Source organism: Aspergillus thermomutatus, assembly GCF_002237265.1.
Source record: "Aspergillus thermomutatus strain HMR AF 39 chromosome Unknown NODE_88, whole genome shotgun sequence".
Taxonomy (NCBI): Eukaryota; Fungi; Ascomycota; class Eurotiomycetes; order Eurotiales; family Aspergillaceae; genus Aspergillus; species Aspergillus thermomutatus.
The window spans coordinates 38,625-57,162 of NW_020798137.1; the positions used below are offsets into that span (position 1 = coordinate 38,625).

At 50.0% G+C, this 18,538-nt stretch overlaps 6 protein-coding genes across 6 annotated transcripts; 4 read left to right on the forward strand and 2 right to left on the reverse strand.

The window, feature by feature from the left end:
- Positions 1 to 958: 958 nt before the first annotated feature.
- Positions 959 to 4,677, forward strand: CDV56_104947 (uncharacterized protein; the record flags this gene model as incomplete). The annotated part of the gene is made up of 2 exons (XM_026758566.1): positions 959 to 3,741; positions 3,789 to 4,677. 2 exons carry the CDS (start codon positions 959 to 961, stop codon positions 4,675 to 4,677), a joined length of 3,672 nt encoding a protein of 1,223 aa, XP_026614653.1.
- A 1,513-nt stretch (positions 4,678 to 6,190) lies between these two features.
- Positions 6,191 to 7,309, forward strand: CDV56_105359 (uncharacterized protein; the record flags this gene model as incomplete). Its single annotated transcript, XM_026758978.1, has 1 exon — positions 6,191 to 7,309. One exon carries the CDS (start codon positions 6,191 to 6,193, stop codon positions 7,307 to 7,309), a length of 1,119 nt encoding a protein of 372 aa, XP_026614654.1.
- A 79-nt stretch (positions 7,310 to 7,388) lies between these two features.
- Positions 7,389 to 9,457, reverse strand: CDV56_105447 (CocE/NonD family hydrolase; the record flags this gene model as incomplete). Its single annotated transcript, XM_026759066.1, has 6 exons — positions 7,389 to 7,925; positions 7,982 to 8,496; positions 8,559 to 8,731; positions 8,784 to 8,853; positions 8,904 to 8,999; positions 9,052 to 9,457. The coding sequence occupies 6 exons, from the start codon at positions 9,455 to 9,457 to the stop codon at positions 7,389 to 7,391; spliced, it is 1,797 nt and encodes a 598-aa protein (XP_026614655.1).
- Positions 9,458 to 9,833: 376 nt separating this feature from the next.
- CDV56_105642 (zinc-binding alcohol dehydrogenase family protein) lies at positions 9,834 to 10,910 on the forward strand (the record flags this gene model as incomplete). Its single annotated transcript, XM_026759261.1, has 1 exon — positions 9,834 to 10,910. The coding sequence occupies one exon, from the start codon at positions 9,834 to 9,836 to the stop codon at positions 10,908 to 10,910; it is 1,077 nt and encodes a 358-aa protein (XP_026614656.1).
- A 94-nt stretch (positions 10,911 to 11,004) lies between these two features.
- CDV56_105728 (uncharacterized protein) lies at positions 11,005 to 11,786 on the reverse strand (the record flags this gene model as incomplete). The annotated part of the gene is made up of 2 exons (XM_026759347.1): positions 11,005 to 11,705; positions 11,750 to 11,786. The coding sequence occupies 2 exons, from the start codon at positions 11,784 to 11,786 to the stop codon at positions 11,005 to 11,007; spliced, it is 738 nt and encodes a 245-aa protein (XP_026614657.1).
- Positions 11,787 to 14,703: 2,917 nt separating this feature from the next.
- On the forward strand, positions 14,704 to 18,174 carry CDV56_105985 (arabinan endo-1,5-alpha-L-arabinosidase; the record flags this gene model as incomplete). The annotated part of the gene is made up of 6 exons (XM_026759604.1): positions 14,704 to 14,961; positions 15,006 to 15,485; positions 15,545 to 15,630; positions 15,688 to 15,817; positions 16,326 to 16,530; positions 17,507 to 18,174. 6 exons carry the CDS (start codon positions 14,704 to 14,706, stop codon positions 18,172 to 18,174), a joined length of 1,827 nt encoding a protein of 608 aa, XP_026614658.1.
- Positions 18,175 to 18,538: the final 364 nt, after the last annotated feature.

The window sequence follows — 18,538 nt, forward strand, 5'->3', positions numbered from 1 at the left end:
TTGCTCTAGCGTTGGCTGTTACCTGTGATTCTATATGAGATATCTGGCTTGGGTGTTGGTGTCTCAGGCGCTGAATGGCTTGGTTGTTTATGGATTAATAGTCCACAAGAATGTGACATTTCTTGCCTATCACTCTTGACTAGATTAATAATGTCTCTAGCGATGGTCGAACTCTTAGATAATGGAGTAGAAGACTGAGAAACTGACAACCGGACATGGTACCGGATATCCTCATAGAACCTTCTGCACTCCACGGTAGACTGGTCTAGTTTTGTGCGTTAATGGCTGGTGGATAAGAGTAGCAGGGGTTCATGTAGAAGAGCGATGAGACACTTAATCATCGGTTGTTATCAATTTTGTACTAATGATTCATACTATTATCCTTTCGGTGTCGACGCTATGAAGCAGAGAATCGATGGCTGGGCTGACCTAACTGACTGAGCCTCCCGTTAATATCAGAGGAATGTTTGTCTCACGGCCATGTAGAGCGTGCTCAAGACAGTTTATGAGAGACAAAAGATAGATGTTTCAGAGCGAGGTGCATGATTCTGCATATGACTATGTTCCATCCAGGGCATGTCTTTCTTCTCCATACCCACCGAACTGAGACACAATCTAGATGCTTGTATATAAGCAAGTTCATTAAGCAGATCATATCATATCAACAGGAACTGCAGTGCAGCCAGCCTTAGGAAGCCGGTCTCGCTAGGCTGTTGGACTGCATCTCTGTTGGATTTCTTCTCTCCCTCTCTCCCTCACAGGAATACATCTACTTTCCCCAGATCTTGTAATTGCTCGCGTTTCTCACAGCTCGAAGGCAAATCACAAGAGAAATTCCTCTGCAGTAAGTCTACCGTTTCGCACTTTCAAAAGACAATCTCAGCCCAAACGAGATCATTATGTACTATTTGGCGGCTTACACAAGATATGGACGAGTACAGTATCAATATAGGTGACGATGTCGAGCTGCTCCGAGATTGAAAATGGCGATTTCAGCCCTGAACGGGCAGACAGGGCCTCCAAACGAAGGAAATTGGGGGACGGAAATTGGGGTAATGAGACGATTGGGTTCAAAACTCTTTCTCGCGAAGACTACACGGTAGGATGGATATCAGCATTGTCGCTGGAGCTAGCGGCCGCCGAGGCAATGCTCGACGAGACTCACGGTGATGCTGGCAAATTGGAGACGGACAATAACACATATATTTTTGGCACTATGGCAGGCCACAACTGTGTGATTGCATGCCTGCCCGCTGGAGAATACGGACATATACCTGCGACTATTGTGGCAAGTCAGATGCGATCGAGCTTCCCTTCCGTCAGGTTCTGGCTCTTAGTCGGAGTCGGTGGAGGCGCGCCAACTGAGAAGGCCGACATTCGACTTGGGGACGTTGTCGTCAGTACGCCGATCAAACAGAGCCCTGGAGTGATCCAGTATGACTACGGAAAGACGGTTGGGGACGGCATATTCGAACGTATGGGGGTCTTGGACAAGCCTCCTCCACTGCTCCTGACCGCCGTCTCCAAGCTTCAGGCGCAACATCGGACTGAGGCGGGCTCCCGCATACTCGCGTTAATTGATGAGATGACGAGCAAGCATCCGGAGATGAGACTGCGGTACGGGCCTCGAGATTCCGGAAGCGACGTATTGTTTGAGGCGGATTACGACCACGAGGAGGGAGACAGTTGTCATAATTGTGACCGAAGTTTCGCAGTGACGAGACCTGCGAGACAAGCATGTGCGCCGGTTGTTCATTACGGCACGATTGGCTCAGCAAATCAAGTTATGAGGCATGCAACTGTCAGGGATCGATTTGCGAGATACCTAGGAATTCTTTGCTTTGAGATGGAAGCAGCTGGGCTTGTTGACAACTTTCCGTGTTTAACAATTAGGGGCATTTGCGATTATGCGGATTCGCATAAAAACAAAGAGTGGCAAGAATTTGCAGCGGCGACGGCAGCTGCCTATGCCAAAGAATTGCTGGGCGTCATTCCACCAACATCTCTGTCCGAGTCACAGACGCATCGACTGCCGACATCTGCTCTCGAGCATCGGCGACTGTGCCTGGAGGCATTAGACTTTGACCGCCGAGAAGAACGTGGGTTCGCAATCAAAAAGGCCTTTTCAGAAACGTGCAAGTGGCTGCTCGACCAGCCTGAGTACCAGAAATGGTTGGATAGCGGATTGTCCCACGAGCACAATGGATTTCTGTGGATCAAGGGCAACCCCGGAACGGGGAAATCAACCTTGATGAAGTTTGCATTCGAAAATACAAAGCAAAAAACGTCGGCTTCAGGCGCCATTGTCATCTCGTTCTTTTTCAATGCACGAGGAGACGAACTGGAAAAGTCTGCCACTGGCATGTATAGGTCTCTTCTCTTTCAGTTATTCAATCTGTTACCTCGGCTTCGAAACATATTGGACTCGGAGGTAACGCAGTCGATGCTAAACTCAGGAAGCTGGAGCCTTGAGCGCCTGCAAGATGTCTTTCGTCTTGTTATTCGGAACTTGGAAGGGCAACCTCTTATATGTTTCATCGATGCTCTGGATGAGTGCGACGAAAGTGAGGTCCGAGACATGGTCGACTACTTTGGCGAGCTTGGCGAGCTCGCAGCTTCCAGTCTGATACCCCTTCATGTCTGTCTCTCCAGTCGCCACTACCCCCATGTTACCTTCGACAAGGGACTTGAGATGATCCTGGAAGGGCAGGACGGACATGGAAAAGACATCTCACACTATTTGGATCTCAAACTAGCGAGCATTAAACACAAAGAGATTCCAGAAGTCAAGGCGGAGATCATTGAAAAGGCGTCGGGAATCTTTTTGTGGGTTGTGCTGGTTGTCGATATACTGAAGAGGGCATATGATCAGGGTCGGATGAGCGCCTTACGGAAAAGATTGCGAGAAATCCCACCGAGGCTCAAGGAACTGTTCAAAGACATCCTGACACGAGACACACAGAATATGCAAGACCTTCTTCTTTGCCTACAATGGACTCTTTACGCGAACAGGCCCCTTAGTCCGCATGAGCTCTTTTATGCGGTTCAGTCGCATAATGAGAATGAGCTGGACCCAATGGAACTTCTGGAGAATGACGATTCCGTCTCTCGGTTTATCCTCAGCTCCTCCAAAGGCTTGATAGAAGTGACCAAGTCAAGGAAAAAGACTGTTCAGTTCATCCACGAATCGGTCCGCGATTTCTTACTCAAAGAAGGAGGCTTGGACGAGCTCTGGCGGGACGTGCATGGTGGCAGAATGGTGCCAGGTCACGAAGACCTTAAAGTCTGCTGCTGGAACTACCTGACGCAAGCATACATCTTCAGGGGAAGTATATTGCCCAACGATCTTCCTCACGCCAAATCAGCAGCGGCAGCAGCCCTCCGGGAGAAAACGTCAAAGAGCCTCCCATTCCTGGATTACGCTGTTAACAACGTTCTGCAACATGCAGAGGCTGCAGAGCAGGCTGGCGTTTCTCAGACAGATTTCCTTTTCCCTTTCGCTACTTACCAGTGGACATACATGTATAACCTGTTTGAAAAGCACCAAAATCGGAGATACGCCAAATCGACGAGACTCATATACATCTTGGCCGAAAGGAATCTCAGCCATTTGCTCAAGTCGGCGCTTGAGGCCAAATCACTCCATGGCATTTTCAATAATTGCGTGTGCCACTACTGTGGAAGTTGTCAACATTCGGATGGCGATAATCCACATCGCTGGGCCTCTCCATTCCTCGCCGCGTGGCCAAGCGCAATGAACAGGTGATCAGGGTACTCTTCACCACCAGGTGTATTCCATATGCCAACCAAAGGGAGGATCTGGCCGATCTAATCTCGCGCCTGCCCGAATTGAAGGTGCCGAGAAATCTTACAATCTTCGAACATGCAATGATGACTCGAGACCTTCCGCTTCAGAGGCTTATTTGCTCAACTGGCCGAGCTGATTTCTCAATAGATACAGTTGGACGCAAAACCCCTTTAATGCGTGCTGTCGAAAACAGGAATCGTTCCCTGCTTGTAGCTGTCTTGAAATTGGGTGCTAACCCAAATGAACGATGTGACCTCGCTGTGAATAGTCCTCTAGGTGGTGCCGTCAAATTGAAGAGAGCCGACATGGTACGGCTGCTCCTGGAGCACGGAGCAGACCCTAACATGGTTCGACCTAACCCTCGTCCTCCTCTCTGCGAGGCGGTCATGGCAGGATCGTACGCTATAGCGCAACAGCTCCTCTCGGCCGGGGCCAATACCGAGTTGGCCGATCGCGGTAGCGGTATGACAGCCCTCCATCTGGCCGCTTCTTTGGGACGGATTCAATTCGTGCGATTGCTGCTTCGAGAGGGGGCCAATATCAACTCTCAAGATAGATACAGAGGGACTCCTCTACATTGCGCCCAAACCCTTGAGATCTGCGAGTTCTTGATAGATAGAGGCGCAGACCCCAATATAAGGGACAAGGAGGGAAGAACACCAATATTCTCTCATGACTACGCAAAAGTACAATTACTCCTCCGCAGAGGAGCTAATGTCAATATCAAGGACAACAACGGTCACACGCCTCTCATGTGGCTCGTTCACGAGCACGAACTACTGATTGGGGCGCATTCTGAGCCAGAGGTTATTCAGCTTCTGCGCGATAACGGAGCTAATCCAGATGAATGTGGTAATCTGGCAGGGTGAGAAGGGTATATTTACGCCCTTCCGACTAGTTATCCGAGATAGCATATAGCCGTGGGTGGTAAGCATAAATGCACCATGTGGTGTAGAATTTCATTTCCGGGTCCCCCAGAACCCCAGGAACGCGGTTTCTAACTTTCTCAATACTTCTTAATCATGGCACTGATGTCACAGCACAGTGGTACTCTACTCTGATCAATATTACTCTCTGTCATTTCTCAATGGGCTATCTTAGTATTGAGGTATGGTTGTCCATGAGAGACGCGTGCCCCTCGGGTCATTGGTAGCATTTATATACTCACAATGAAGGCACGACTTGAAATATGTACTCCAGAGTACACTGGCACTCCGATCACTTCCTTCTAGTCGAAGCCTCTCTGCAAGGGGGATTTTCCCTGACCTGCCAAGTGTAATCGAACATTCGAATAATGAGACATGTCAGCCAATGCCAAGTTTGTTTTACTGTAAGCATAGGGCGCCTAACGCAGCACAAGAACACAGCCCCCACGGCTGAGCCTTTTTCTCCAATAGTATTCTCAACCTGTCCATCCACCAGATGCTATTTGGGTCAGTGGGACCATAATCATTCTGTACAGCTGCAACGTGGCGTCTCACTATCTCACTCTCACTACCGCTGGTCCAAAGACATAAAGAAAGCCTCTGAAATTACTATGGCTCGATCGGGATGACACAGTTTTCTGCCCTTTTCAATATCGAGACTGCAGGCACAATTTCCCAAATCATCTCGCCATTCCCTCAACCACGGTTAAAATGATGAAGTGGCTCAAAAACCTATTATCTGGCAACAGCGCCGAAGCAAGGGAGAAACGCAAAAAGCAAGAGCGCGCGTCTCGAGAACGCAGTAAACGGGCCAGAGAGCGAGAGAGAGAACTGAGACGCCAAAGGATGGAAAAAAGCTCATCATGGAAAACACCTTTTTTCTTGGCCTCGCCGGGTCAGATATACCAAAATGGAGATGCTGCAGCACTTTCGGCGAGGAGTGACAGGTATTTTCCTGCTTGATCATGGCCCATCTAATGTGGTATTTTCCGATGACTGTCGAATGCTCTTTGTACGCCTCGGCGGCGGCTATGTGGGCGCTCGCCAACCGCTTTGGCGACTCTCAACTTGCCTTAGGTTGGTTATGAAGCATGACTTACGACCATTTGCGGTTGACGATATATGGACCGAGCATTATAAAGAAAGTATGGTGTCGTGGGAATTCTAGCTTGGATCAACCCTGTGCTCGATCTCAGATCTGTTTTATTCCTGATACCCCATTTCTGAACCGAATTCACGAAACATCTTCCATTAAACTCATGAATGCAACTCTACGGTTGTGGTGAGAATAGTGACGGATACTTAGGCGAGCCTCGTTCCTGTCCTCGTCGCTCTGTTGGCGAAGAGCATTGCTGCGAGCACAATAAGGGAAGGGATTGTTCATACTGTCCCCTGTGGCCTCTCAGGCTCAAACCTTCAACAAGGCCCAGTCAGAATATTCACATCATCAGCTGCGATGATGGGTCGACGTTTGCAGGTTGAGGACCACTTAAGACATTTTAGCCATCATCCTCTCGACGATGACGAACTCGCACTTGTCACGGATGCAATACACCCCAGCCGAATTCAACAGGCCATTGTTCTGTCGGGAAGCCATAGGGCAGCCTTTCTCTGCGAGAAGGGAAAGCTATTCATCCTCCTCGCACAGGACGGGAATGGCCAAGCTTCCACGCGATTGAGATCCATTCCAGGAAGACAAATCTCACATATTGCTGTGCGAAGTGCGCGCATGCATAACCCAGCTCTCATCTCAGGGGCAGTTGCCCTCGTCCTCGAAAGTGATCCTCGCACAGTTGTTTCCTTCGACTCATGGCGGCCGATGATTGCCTGGTTGGCAGACAAAGAGACCAAGCACAACCCCACTCATTCGGTGACATTCGCAGCTCCTATCGTCAAGCTTACCAGTAAATTTGCTGCGCTAGATGAGGCTGGTACTGTGCATGTATGGGGCGAAAAGAAAACTGTCCAACCCCCCGATCCACCGGATGAAGATGAGGCATTCCAAGAGGCATGGAATCGCCATGTCCTTTTTGATGATCCAATCCAACAATGGCCGTCTCGTCTACCGGAAGTGCTCGATTACACGCCTCGGAGCTTGCCACTACCGCCTATCAAGAAGCTGGCAACAGGCGGATGTTACAATGTTGGTGTCTCTCGCTCGGGACAGCTGTTCGTCTGGGGTTACAGATCGGACAAATGGCCCGAAATTGCAGCTGTTAATCAGATGAGCGGCGTTGAGTTCAAGGAAGCTGTCATTATGACTGATACTGGCAGACGCCTCCCGATCGTCGATGCAGCTGCGGGACGGGCACATGTTGTAGCTTTGGCGGCGGATGGGTCCCTTTGGTCCGCGGGTGATGGGCTCAATGGGCAACTGGGCATAGGCACCAGGCAGTTTGGACTATGTACGGGAAATAGGACTACTGACATTGCGGCCAATGACACTGGCGAGGAGTTTGCCGTGTATTGGCAAAAGGTTGACACCGCGGGAATATTGGGCGACGGAGGGAGACGCGAGGCGGTTTTCTGTGAGGGAGATCATACATTGATTGTAGTAAGGAACAATACAGCGTAGATAACTCAACAAACTACAGAGTCAACGCATAGAGTTCCATCTTTGTTCCACGGCGTTCACCGAGTCTGATGCGGTTCTCCTACTCGGTTATGAACGGAAGTACCAGGTAGCTATCGAACTTCCCTCCTGTATGCACCACATGCCGTCCTTTGTTCTCATCCACCGGAGCCGTTAGCCTCATAAACTCCACCTCCGGCAGCGACATATCATGCCCGGAGATTCTGAGCATCAAGCCCTCCCCTGCTTCGAACACCATACCCACAGGCCAGATCGGTATCAACAACGGGACAATCTCACCCGGGGTAACAGGCTGACGACTAGCATGATCATAGACAGGCACTTCATCCTCACTCGCTCGAGGACGGAGACTGACACGATGGGAAGCCCGAAGCATCCCCTGCTGGCCGAGATGCTTAGCGACGTTTACATCGGGCACTTCAGGTCGGGGCTTGGGCATAGGCGACCAATTCAGCGATTCGAGGAGTTCCCCAGAAGCGGAGACTTTGCGGATCTGAACAACGACGTCGAAGTCGTCTGCTGCATTGCAGGACATGTGCAGCTTGACGAATGGGCGGCCGCAGAGCTCGGTGTACTTGTCAAAGTAGAGAGTAAAATCCTAGGGAAAACCGTTCGTTATCAGACATTAGGGAGAAGAGAAAAATGAAAACGCACCGAGGAGTCAGTGAGGGAGTGTCCCTCGTGTTCAACAGAAGCATTCCTCGCTGGGTTAGAGGGTACGAGAGTCCCCTCAGCGGCATCCAGGTAGAATCGTCGGATATGCTGGCGCGCAGGAGGCCATTGCTCTTCCGGACGTTCCACAACAGTCCTTGCTGGGCTTCCATCGTAACCGAGCAAACTCAACCGCACTCGAGGTGTTTCACTCTCCCATCCGTTCTGGATTCCTTTGGCGTAGAAATCAAAGAACCGTTGCAGGTCATCCGTCGCTTCGGGGCGGTAGATGTCGTGCCATTCTTGGGTTGCATGAACTCGCAACCATTTCCGCGGGGTGGGCGCTACCTCAAAGGTATGGAATGAGCCTTCGCAGTGTAAACCGGTCGAGTAGGATGCGGTCAGATACATGGGGATATCCTTAATGTCCTCGGGATGGACCTGCTTTTCCTGCCAATACTCGTCGCGGAGGGGGCGCTGTTGAGCCATGGAGCCGATATCTTCGACCTGTCCAAATCCTATCGTTGATGCCAAATTATAAGTGCCTTAGCTGTAGGCGAAGAATATCGTGTCAGCGTACCTCCAAATCCTTTGAGAATCAGATTCATGAAAGCTGCCTTGTAGGCTCCTCCGCGACATAGCTGATGGGAGTAGAGATCTGTCAGTCCCTCCCAGGGCGCAATCGCCTTGAGGTTTGGATGAGAAAAGCGAGAAGCGAAGTTGATTTGCGAAATGGCGAGCCACGAGTTGCCCCTACGCACACGTCGTTAGATATGAGGAGTGCAGTTTGTAGAGACTAACATACATCATGACCACTGATCCGTTGCACCACGGCTGGTGAGCTACCCAGGTAATAGCATCATAGATATCAGTGGCTTCCTGGATAGAGTCAGTGAGATCAAAGAGGTTGGTGAGCTGTCGTTACTCGCCTGTTCACCCCAGAACATGAGGTTGCCCTCGGAGTGACCCGCTCCACGAGCATTGATGTCGACAATAGCATAGCCTCTAGAGCACCATTCCGCTGGATTGGGACCCTAAACACGACCATCGTAAGCAAAGATGAGGAACGCAACCGTTCGAATGGTATTGACCTGCCTCGTATGTCTCATATCCACTGAGGCATTGATACGGAATACCAATGCGGTATGGACCCATATTGTCATAGTTCTGACTTCCAGTCCCAGCCTTACCGTAGGGGCTCCATGGGATGATAGCCGGGACTTTTTCCTCAGCAGCTGGTCGAAAGATGTCTGCATATAGCTTGACTCCATCCCGCATGGGAATGGCCTGATCTCGCTCCCAGATCACATCCACGGGAAAAGCTTGGTATCCAGCTTCTTTTACATGACCCTTTGGTAGTTTTGTCACTTTTCCTGGATGGAAACCTGTATACTTGAAGACTGGATGTTTGTCGGGATGCACGAGGGGTGCATACACCAAGTCGGGAAAACGACGGTGGAGAGATTCTTGCACTGACATGATGTTATTGCTGATGGTTTATGGCAATGATGCACGAGACATGCTCTTCATGCTGGACAAGGGCTTTCCTCATCCTCAAGAACTCTTTTATCTCCAGTTCATCCCCACTTTTCCCCACATGAGTACGTAGCGGGGAGTATGGGGGAATGGGATAACTAAGCGGAATCGGAATCAGCATTGATGACGCTTTCCGTCCAATGTGGCAATGACCGGCTCATGCTCTCCATACTTCGGATGTCCACATGGCGTTTTATAGTTCGAGTTTAGACCTGTCGAGGCTGCACAGGAGACGGCATAAAGACGCCCGCCATCCTGTGCATTTTTACTTCATTGCAATCACGCAAAGTTTCACCTAGCCATTTTGCCCTCAAAAGACATGTCCACCACAATAGCGAACGCTGCCTTGTATGTCGACGAGAATTTACGGTTTGGGGTCCGTCGGAGAGAGCCCATTCCAAGCACTGTTGACGGGGAGCTTCTGATTGAGACCATCTACTCCGGAGCCAACCCAGCGGACATCAAACATGCTACTCTTCTCGGAATAGACCCAGCAGTACTCGGATATGATTTCTGCGGAAGAGTCTTCAGCGCACCACAAGGCTCGAAATTTAAACCTGGTGAGATTGTCGCAGGATATACGCCCGCGGGAATCGGACGACCGACCAGATATGGTACCCATCAGCGGTACCTGGCATGTCCGGAGGAGATGTGCTTTCGAGTCCCAGCAAGCCTTCCTCCCTCTCATGCTGCATGTCTCCCTGTTGTAGCCATGACAGCTGCGGATGCACTCTACAATATATTCGAATTACCCGTCCCGAATGATTCTTCCTCGAACGCTGGGACCTCTTTTGGACCAATCTTGATCTGGGGCGCATCGAGTAGTGTTGGTATCTGTGCGGTCCAGTTCGCAAAAGCAAGCGGTATTGCGCCTATCATTGTCACTGCGTCCCCGGGTCGGCATTCTCTTCTAAAAGAGCTCGGTGCTACTCACACCTTGGACTACAAATCACCCAACGTGGCCGGAGAAATTCGGGAAATTCTGGAAAAGACCCAGTGCAACGAGATCCAATATGGCTTTGATGCGGTGGGAAGTCCGCAGGGTAAAGGATCGGCACAGCTTATGGCGGAGTGTGTGTCAAAGGAGGCAACTTTGGTCTCTGTCGTGGTGCAGGAGGATCCCCGTTTCAAGATGCCCCTTGCAACTCCGAACCTGAGCGTCACTGTCAGGCCGGCAGGGGCACCTGGTTCGATCACCATACCTGCCCGCCCGGCTGACTATGAGCGGGCATGGGAGGCTTTCCAGTGGGCTATTAAGAACTATGGGATCTGCTTTCGACTGCCGGCTGTTGAGGTCTTCCAAGGGACAGCTGAAGAAGCGCTTGAAGAAGTGAAAGCGTTGGCTGATGGGGGCAGAGGATTTGGCAAGCTGGTTCTGGAGCATCCCTTACTCTAGATTTACTTTGTGAAGTAATGCATATCATGACGGTCTTCCGTCAAGGCCAAGGCATCCTCTTCTTAATAATCAACAGACTGTGTTCTCTGGCAAATTACCAAGGATATACACCCGTGTTATGCAACAACTGACCAACTTCATCATCCCGTTTCCCCTCCAGCACATCAATCAACGGCCGCACCGCCTCAGCAGCCGGCTTAGCCCCATTCTCCGCCGTATTGTTCACGCTGAGATTCGACTGCGTGAAGCCAGGGTCATACGCAAAGACCTTGATAGCAGGGCCATATTCCACCCACTGACACGCAGTGATCATATGCAGCGCCGCCTTGCTCACGCGATACTGCATGCCTCGCACCTTGTATAACACCGAGGACGGATCCAAACGACGGGCGATCGAGCCCGCGCCGCTGGAGATGTTTATGATCCGCGGAGACGCCGTGGACTTTTGCAGCAGTGGGGCAAAGTACTCCGTCAAGACTGCCGGACCGGTCGCGTTGGTATCGAACTCGTCTCGCAACTTTTGGCGTAGGGTTGGGGCCGTGGCTACTATGGCGGCGTTGTTGACGAGGATGTCGAGTTTCCCGTGGGTTTTCTCAACTGCCTCTGCGGCGCGGTGGATAGTCTCATCGTCGGTGACGTCGAGATGGAGCAGCTCGGGGGTGCCTGGTAGATTGCGGGACTGTAGCCGGTCCAGGGCTGCATTGCCTTTTTGCATGGAACGGACGCCCATGAGGACGTGGTAGGAATCTTTGGCCATTAACTGGGCGGCAAGTTCAAAACCGATCCCGCTGTTTGCTGTTGGTGGTTAGCTGGATTCACCTTTGAGCTGATGAACATACCCCCAGTAATCAGTACTATGATTTTTGTTGCTGCCATGTTTATGATGTGGTTGAAAAGATCGATTTTGACTGACCTTGCCGGCTTTATAGGCATTCCTCATGGAGATAGACCGTAAATGCGTTAAGTCCGATGTGTCATGTCAGGATTAGAAATGCTCATTGCGATATTCGACCTGTGATGCTGTCTCATATACTGTCTAGGCAGTGTCGTGCGTGATTGGCCCGCTCGTATATCTTTTAGGCTCTAATATCTCATTTCTTTCTTGGCAATTGGCATCGACTGCAAAGCTTTTATAATGACGATGGTGAAGATACTAGGCTAGATAAACAACTACTAAAGCCGCGGAAGCCTTGGAGGCACTGTGTGTTTCAGAAACATACATTGGCGTAGAACTATCGCTGTCGAACACCCTGGATATCGCTTGGGAGACTCCTGTACAGTAACCTAAGACTTTATGTATCTCGTGGCTAGTGGGATGGCAGGAAGAAAATGACTTGTTCCATATTCTCATGTTTCTATGACCCAGGAGAGACGATATTGGTGGCAGATCACCATCAAGGAGAAAGATCATGTCTCCTATGCGAGGAGATTTCAACGCCACTGTTCACTCTCAGTGCCATACTTTTCCCTGTCGCTCTAAAATCATCACGTCTGTTCAAGTAAACCCTATCGATGCCGAAAAGCAACACATACAGGCTCGTGCCACAAAGTAGGCTCGGAGTTATCCTGCAGCAAACTTCAACGCCTAGTAAAAACTACAAAGTGATATATGATACCACTGGTCGTCTGCCGAAGCCAGATCACTTTCTTCTCTGCTATACGCTCCCTGGATTATCACATCCGTGTTGGATTGGCGAGACTGGGCAGCTTACGCGTCAGGGACCTGTTCAGTGGAGGGGTACTCGACTGGAATGAAACCGATAGGGACCGAGTTCAGGTACGATGCAGACAAGTGGAGAGGATATATGCTTATTGTGTGAAGAATGATGGAACATAAAATCTAGAGACAAAGTATTCTAAGATGAATTCTGATATCCGTATACGTGCCGGTATATATCAACTTATCCAAGATGATCAACGTTCTGAGACCGAGACTCCACCTGGGCAGATAACCGGGCATTTTTCTAGAATTGCACCATCTTTCGGCTGTCTCTCGCTGATCTTCATGTACGAACACACTGTCAGCAGATTGCCTATGTGATGAGAATCAAGGTGATCATTCAGCCTTCCCCGCATTTCCTCCTGCAGTGTGAGTTGGCATGTGCTCATATCAAAAAGGAATTATGCAATCAGCTAGTAGCTAGTAGGGCATCTTGAATGATATCACTCAAGTAAGCCTCAAACCAGATCACAAGGCTTGTATCACAAGGCTGAAGGCAAATTTGATGACCAGTTACCCCGCATTTCCACCTTTGTGCTGTCTTGACCGTAGGAGGTACATAGAGCGTTAATACTGATTCTCAATGGTGTTCCAATGTTATACTCGGGTTAATAAAACAAACCAAATTGACCTACAAAAGTAGTACGGACTGTAGAGTACAATATAATCAACCGATCTTTCCTGTCAACCCAGCCCGGGGATCCTGGCTGGGATGCCCGAGGAAGACTCGATCAAGGCGATCGATGGACCTAGATAAGATCCTTGTTTTTTGTCGATCAATCTTGAGTCAGAATGACGGAAGAAAAGACAACGTCGTTTGCAGACGACAACACAGCACGCGGGTTTACCTTAGTACCTTGGCAGTCAGGACGATATAGCTGGGCTGATGTTGGAGAAGGCCCGATGAATGAGTCAGGCGTGCCAGATATCTGCTGACACATGGCTATAGCAGTCACTACTATACATCATTCTGGACCATGGTAAGACTGGCGGGATAAACCTATTAGCAGTTAAGAACAAAAGACTTCGGATGGCTGAAGCCACCACCCACAAGGCACGAAGAGGGACTAATAATGTCGACCTTGCTCTGTACAGCCACTCACTTTGGTGCCCTCGGAGTTATCTTATCCAATGATGTTTATTATGGGCATTTTCTTTGGAGAGCGGAGAGGATATGTCATCTTAACTACGTTTTGCGCGATCCCCATGGCCCACTTGGTCCCGTTATGATGCACATCAACCATGACTCGCTAGACCGTTTGATCTATCTTGTGAGAAATATGATTTGGAAATGATGGACTGGGAAGCTTAACGCATGTCATTTGATTGCAGACCGAGATTTACCCAGTCCGAACAGTCAACTCGACTCGATGCAGGTAGCAAGCAAGGGATGCATTACTAGTCCCGTAGATGCTCCGATACATAGTATTAAGGAACAAAAGAATGGCGGTCTGAGGTGACACGAACTGACAAATACTGAACAGTGCAGAAGTAGTCAAAATCAGTATGGCCATAGCTCAATAAAGTGGCCTTAGGGTTTGGCCAGATCGCGATCGGCAGTCACCAGGCAAGGCTCAGTAAATTATTGTACTTAGTCCCAACCTTTACCTCCAATGCCTCGAATTTCATTCGGCTAGCCAACAATGCCATAAAGCACGTCCCATCGCCCGTCTCATGTCAGCCATACCAGGACTTGATTGCCTTACTCCACTCCCGCGTTGGCATTGCGGCTGCAGGCTCATCATTGGGCCGAATCACGACATTGCCCGCGATAGGAGACTTCTTGGGCCACTGTGCATGGCTGGCTCCAACACTTCCGAGTCTGCGCCCGGTCATCTGCGGGACAAAGGGGGTCGCATGGATGATGGACCTCTTGGCTTGCGGGAGATTGCCTGAAGGCTGCGATGGCTGCACTCAGTCCGCTGTCTGACACTATGGGGTAAATTCCGAAAGACCTCTCTCTCTCTCTGGCTCTGAGTGGGCCAGGAATTACATAAATAGAGCCGTCCGCTCCTGTGCAACCCTTTTGATGTAAATATGGTATAGAGTAGAGGCACCAGATCAAGGTCCACCATGTATCTATACTCTCTCATCTTCTTATTTCTGGCGTCCGTCAACGCCTACGCAGACCCCGGTGCCTGCTCTGGCGACTGCTGGACCCATGATCCTGGTCTGTACCAGCGTAAATCAGACGGGAAGTACTTTCGCTTCGCAACGGGTGGAGGCATCCATATCGCCTCGGCAGACAGCCTCGAGGGCCCATGGACAGACGACGGCTATGTTCTACCCAACGGCTCCTCCATCAACCTAGACGGGAAGAACAACCTCTGGGTATGACTCTTTCCCCCCTCACTTATGTCTCACTGACATTCCAGGCCCCCGACCTCCACTACCGAGATGAGACATACTTCCTCTACTACGCGGTTTCATCGCTCGGCTCGCAGAACTCGGCCATTGGAGTTGCGACCTCCAAGACCATGGAAGCCGGCAGCTGGACCGATCACGGCTCCACCGGCGTCGAATCCACTTCTGCCAGCCCTTACAACACCATCGACGCCAACTGGATCGCTGTCGGCGACACCCAGTACCTCAACTTTGGCTCCTACTGGAATAACCTGTACCAGGTGGAGTTGGCCAGCGGCCTCAAAGTGAAGAGCGGCGCCACGCCGCACCAGATCGCGTACAATGCCAGTGGTATCCATCGCCAGGAGGCGGCATTCATGTTTGAACGCAACAACTACTTCTACTTGACCTTCTCCGGAGGCGTTGCGCTGGGGTACAATGATACATGGCCGGCCCCGGGCGAAGAGTATCATATCTCGATTTGTCGGTCGACCTCGGCGACGGGAGGATTCGTAAGTCACCGCGCATTTGTCTCTGGATATTGGAAAAGGTTGACGCTGATAATGCGTAGGTCGACAAGGACGGGGTTTCGTGCCTGAACAGTGGAGGAACCCTTTTGCTCGCCAGTCATGATTATGTCTACGGTCCCGGCGGACAGTAGGTCACCACCCCTTTGGGAAGAAGCCAAACAATGAACTAATCGTCTGTGCGCAGGGGCATTCTCAACGACAAAAGCAAGGGGCTTGTCTTGTACTATCACTACGCTGACACGCGCATCGGCAAGGCCGTCGAGGACTACCAGTTTGGATGGAACCAGTTGACGTGGGAGAACGACTGGCCCACTGTCTGATCCGATGATGAATAATTGTTACATTTCAGCATACATATGCTCTTTTATACATATACTTGTTTAGTACTTGTTAATATTATGTTTAATCATATCCAAGCGTTCAGCCACTGCGCCACCGGGGAGTAGGTGGAATTTCAATTCTGCAAGGGATGGCTGTTTCATTCGCTCTGTTGGCCTCAGTCAGGAACAAGAATGACCCATGATTCAGGGGTAATGAATCTCAAGTCGGGAATTTTTACTTTTCCTCGATTGATTTTGACATGTCAAGATCTGCTCAGAGAGAGATCAGTTAGATCACTCATTGCCTTGCCATATCTATTACGGCCAGCTACCGACAAAATAGATTTTAGGAACACTAAGCTTTAAAATACACTCTTTACACATAGCATATCATATCTTGTATATCTTGTATTGAGTGCTAAGGCGCAGAAAAGTACCCTCTGCAGGCAGTCTCAATTCAAGGACGTCGGCACACTTTAATCTTGAGGGACTAGGTGCGTAGGCAAGGCTCCGAGCAGGGGTTCCAGCAGCTAGCGATGATATACTTCAAAGCCCCCATGCCATTTTGCAAAGCAATGTTCCACCGACCATCCGGAATCTGTACGCCCTGGCCATAAATCCAGAGGTGATCAGTTATCTGACACGTCTCGTGGAGCCGGAATGGCTTCTTGAACTCTGGGCTTTCCGGCTCCGTGTCACGACGCCAGGTACGAGGAGGACAGATCGGGATATCCTAATTGTGAGAAGGAAGAACACCATCAAAAGAGTGATGACCAGGATAATAAACGCCTCTAGAGGGTACAGATGGCGGGGATTGACAATTGTGGCATGCCGAATATGGCCTATACATGATTACAACGGGTCTAGACTGAACGTGGTTGAACTCACAGCCACCCACAAGATAGGAAGAAGGACAAAAGCTAGAGTCTTGAGTCTGGCAACCGCTTGCTCTTGCATCATTTGTTCAATATCCAATGTTTGCAGTATATTGTCAGATAAAGGAGACTGACATGGTGTCAGAGAGTTGTACCAAGCAGAGGAGGTGTTCCAACCGTTGTAGCAGCACTTGCAATACCAATTATTGTATCATTTGATCCAGCAGTTGCTCGTCGGGGCTTTGCGCTTGGAGCAATCGACCAGATCGAGCCATGCTACTGGAATGAGCAAGGCTGTGCAGGGACCATAATACGAGGACATGGAGCACAGCCGCCACCAGATAGGTATCCCAGTCTCGGCAGTCGAAGCTTGCAACACTTCCGGATGGACTTTTAGGAATACGACTTGCTTCACATGCTGGGCTTGCGACAAATAAGCAGATCATATATAAATATCTATGGATCACCCTTTTCGTATATTGTAATGGCTGCTGTGACGTATCTGTGATGCCTCTGCAACGACTTGAGGAATTTCCGACAGAGATTATATTGTCAATCACCGCTCATATCACCAGTCATAAAGGCCGCTTCTGTTTTGCCAGATGCTGTCGTCGTCTGTTCGAGATTGTATACCCGTGTACATTTGGTTCGATCCAGCTGGCCGAGTACTGTACGTCAGACCTCAGCTGGCTCATTCATTTTCTTTTGCACCACCGAAAGGCTTGCCTCAGCGTGGAGAACCTCATAATAGGTCGACCAATCTCCTGCTCCAACAAACATGTCCACTCAGAGGATTTGCCGACAATAGATGACACGATTGCCAAAGAAGTCGAGAAATTGGTCAGTTACAATATTTGGTGGACCACTTGGCTGAAGGAGTTCCAGAATAGGGACAATTGCGATGCCTTGCTAGCCATTCTGCTCTACATCCTTCCAAATGTGCGGTCCATCGAATGGCTCTGGGTAGAAGCAAGCACCCGATACGCCCTAAAATTAGTAGACAAAATAACCCTGCATCAAGGGCAGTTCAAGGAAAGTGGCCCGCTGGGGAAACTGGAAAAGGTGCTTCTCAAAGGCACCGGCAGAACAGCTGGTATGATCGAGTTGAAAAAAATCTTGCCGCTTTTTCACCTACCTTCGCTGCATGGATTCTCGGCTCAGATGGTCAAAGACTTTAATCGATTGCTTTCTGAGATGAAAGGCTCGTCGAACGTAACGCATCTCGAGCTCCGGCAAAGTACCACCCTCACGGGATTCGAGCTCTTGATAGGACTCTGCTCTGGTCTGAAGTCGTTCAAATACTACTACGAGCCAGGCCCATTCATGTTCAAAAAGACGGCCACGATTATAGCCCACCTGGAAACAAGGAAGGATACCCTCGAAACACTGTGTCTGGACTCAGATTCCTATTCTATGCTGCAGGTTTTGACAGACAGCACCAGTGGGTTGGATCACTGCGAGAGTTTCGGAAATTAAAAACTCTTCAGCTCCAAATGGTTCACTTCTTTCATCACGATCGACAGCTTCCCCCCAGGAGATTGGTAGATCTTCTTCCTGCATCTCTCGAGTCCTTGTGCATTTCTGGATGGTGGCATGAGAATGAGGCGATCATGTTGGCTGAAATGATCGACCTGGTGCATGCAAGAGATGAATTCCCTCATATGGCTGAGATGACCATCCAAGGGAGATTCCTTAAGAAGATATTGTCGCCTGGTGAAATAATAAATTATCGGCAGACATGGCCACGGCCTCTGCCTATCGTTGACGGGAGGACTTTCGAAGACAGTATACTAGAGGTGACAGCACCGTTGCGTTCCAGCCGTGAGAAACTGGGTGTCTC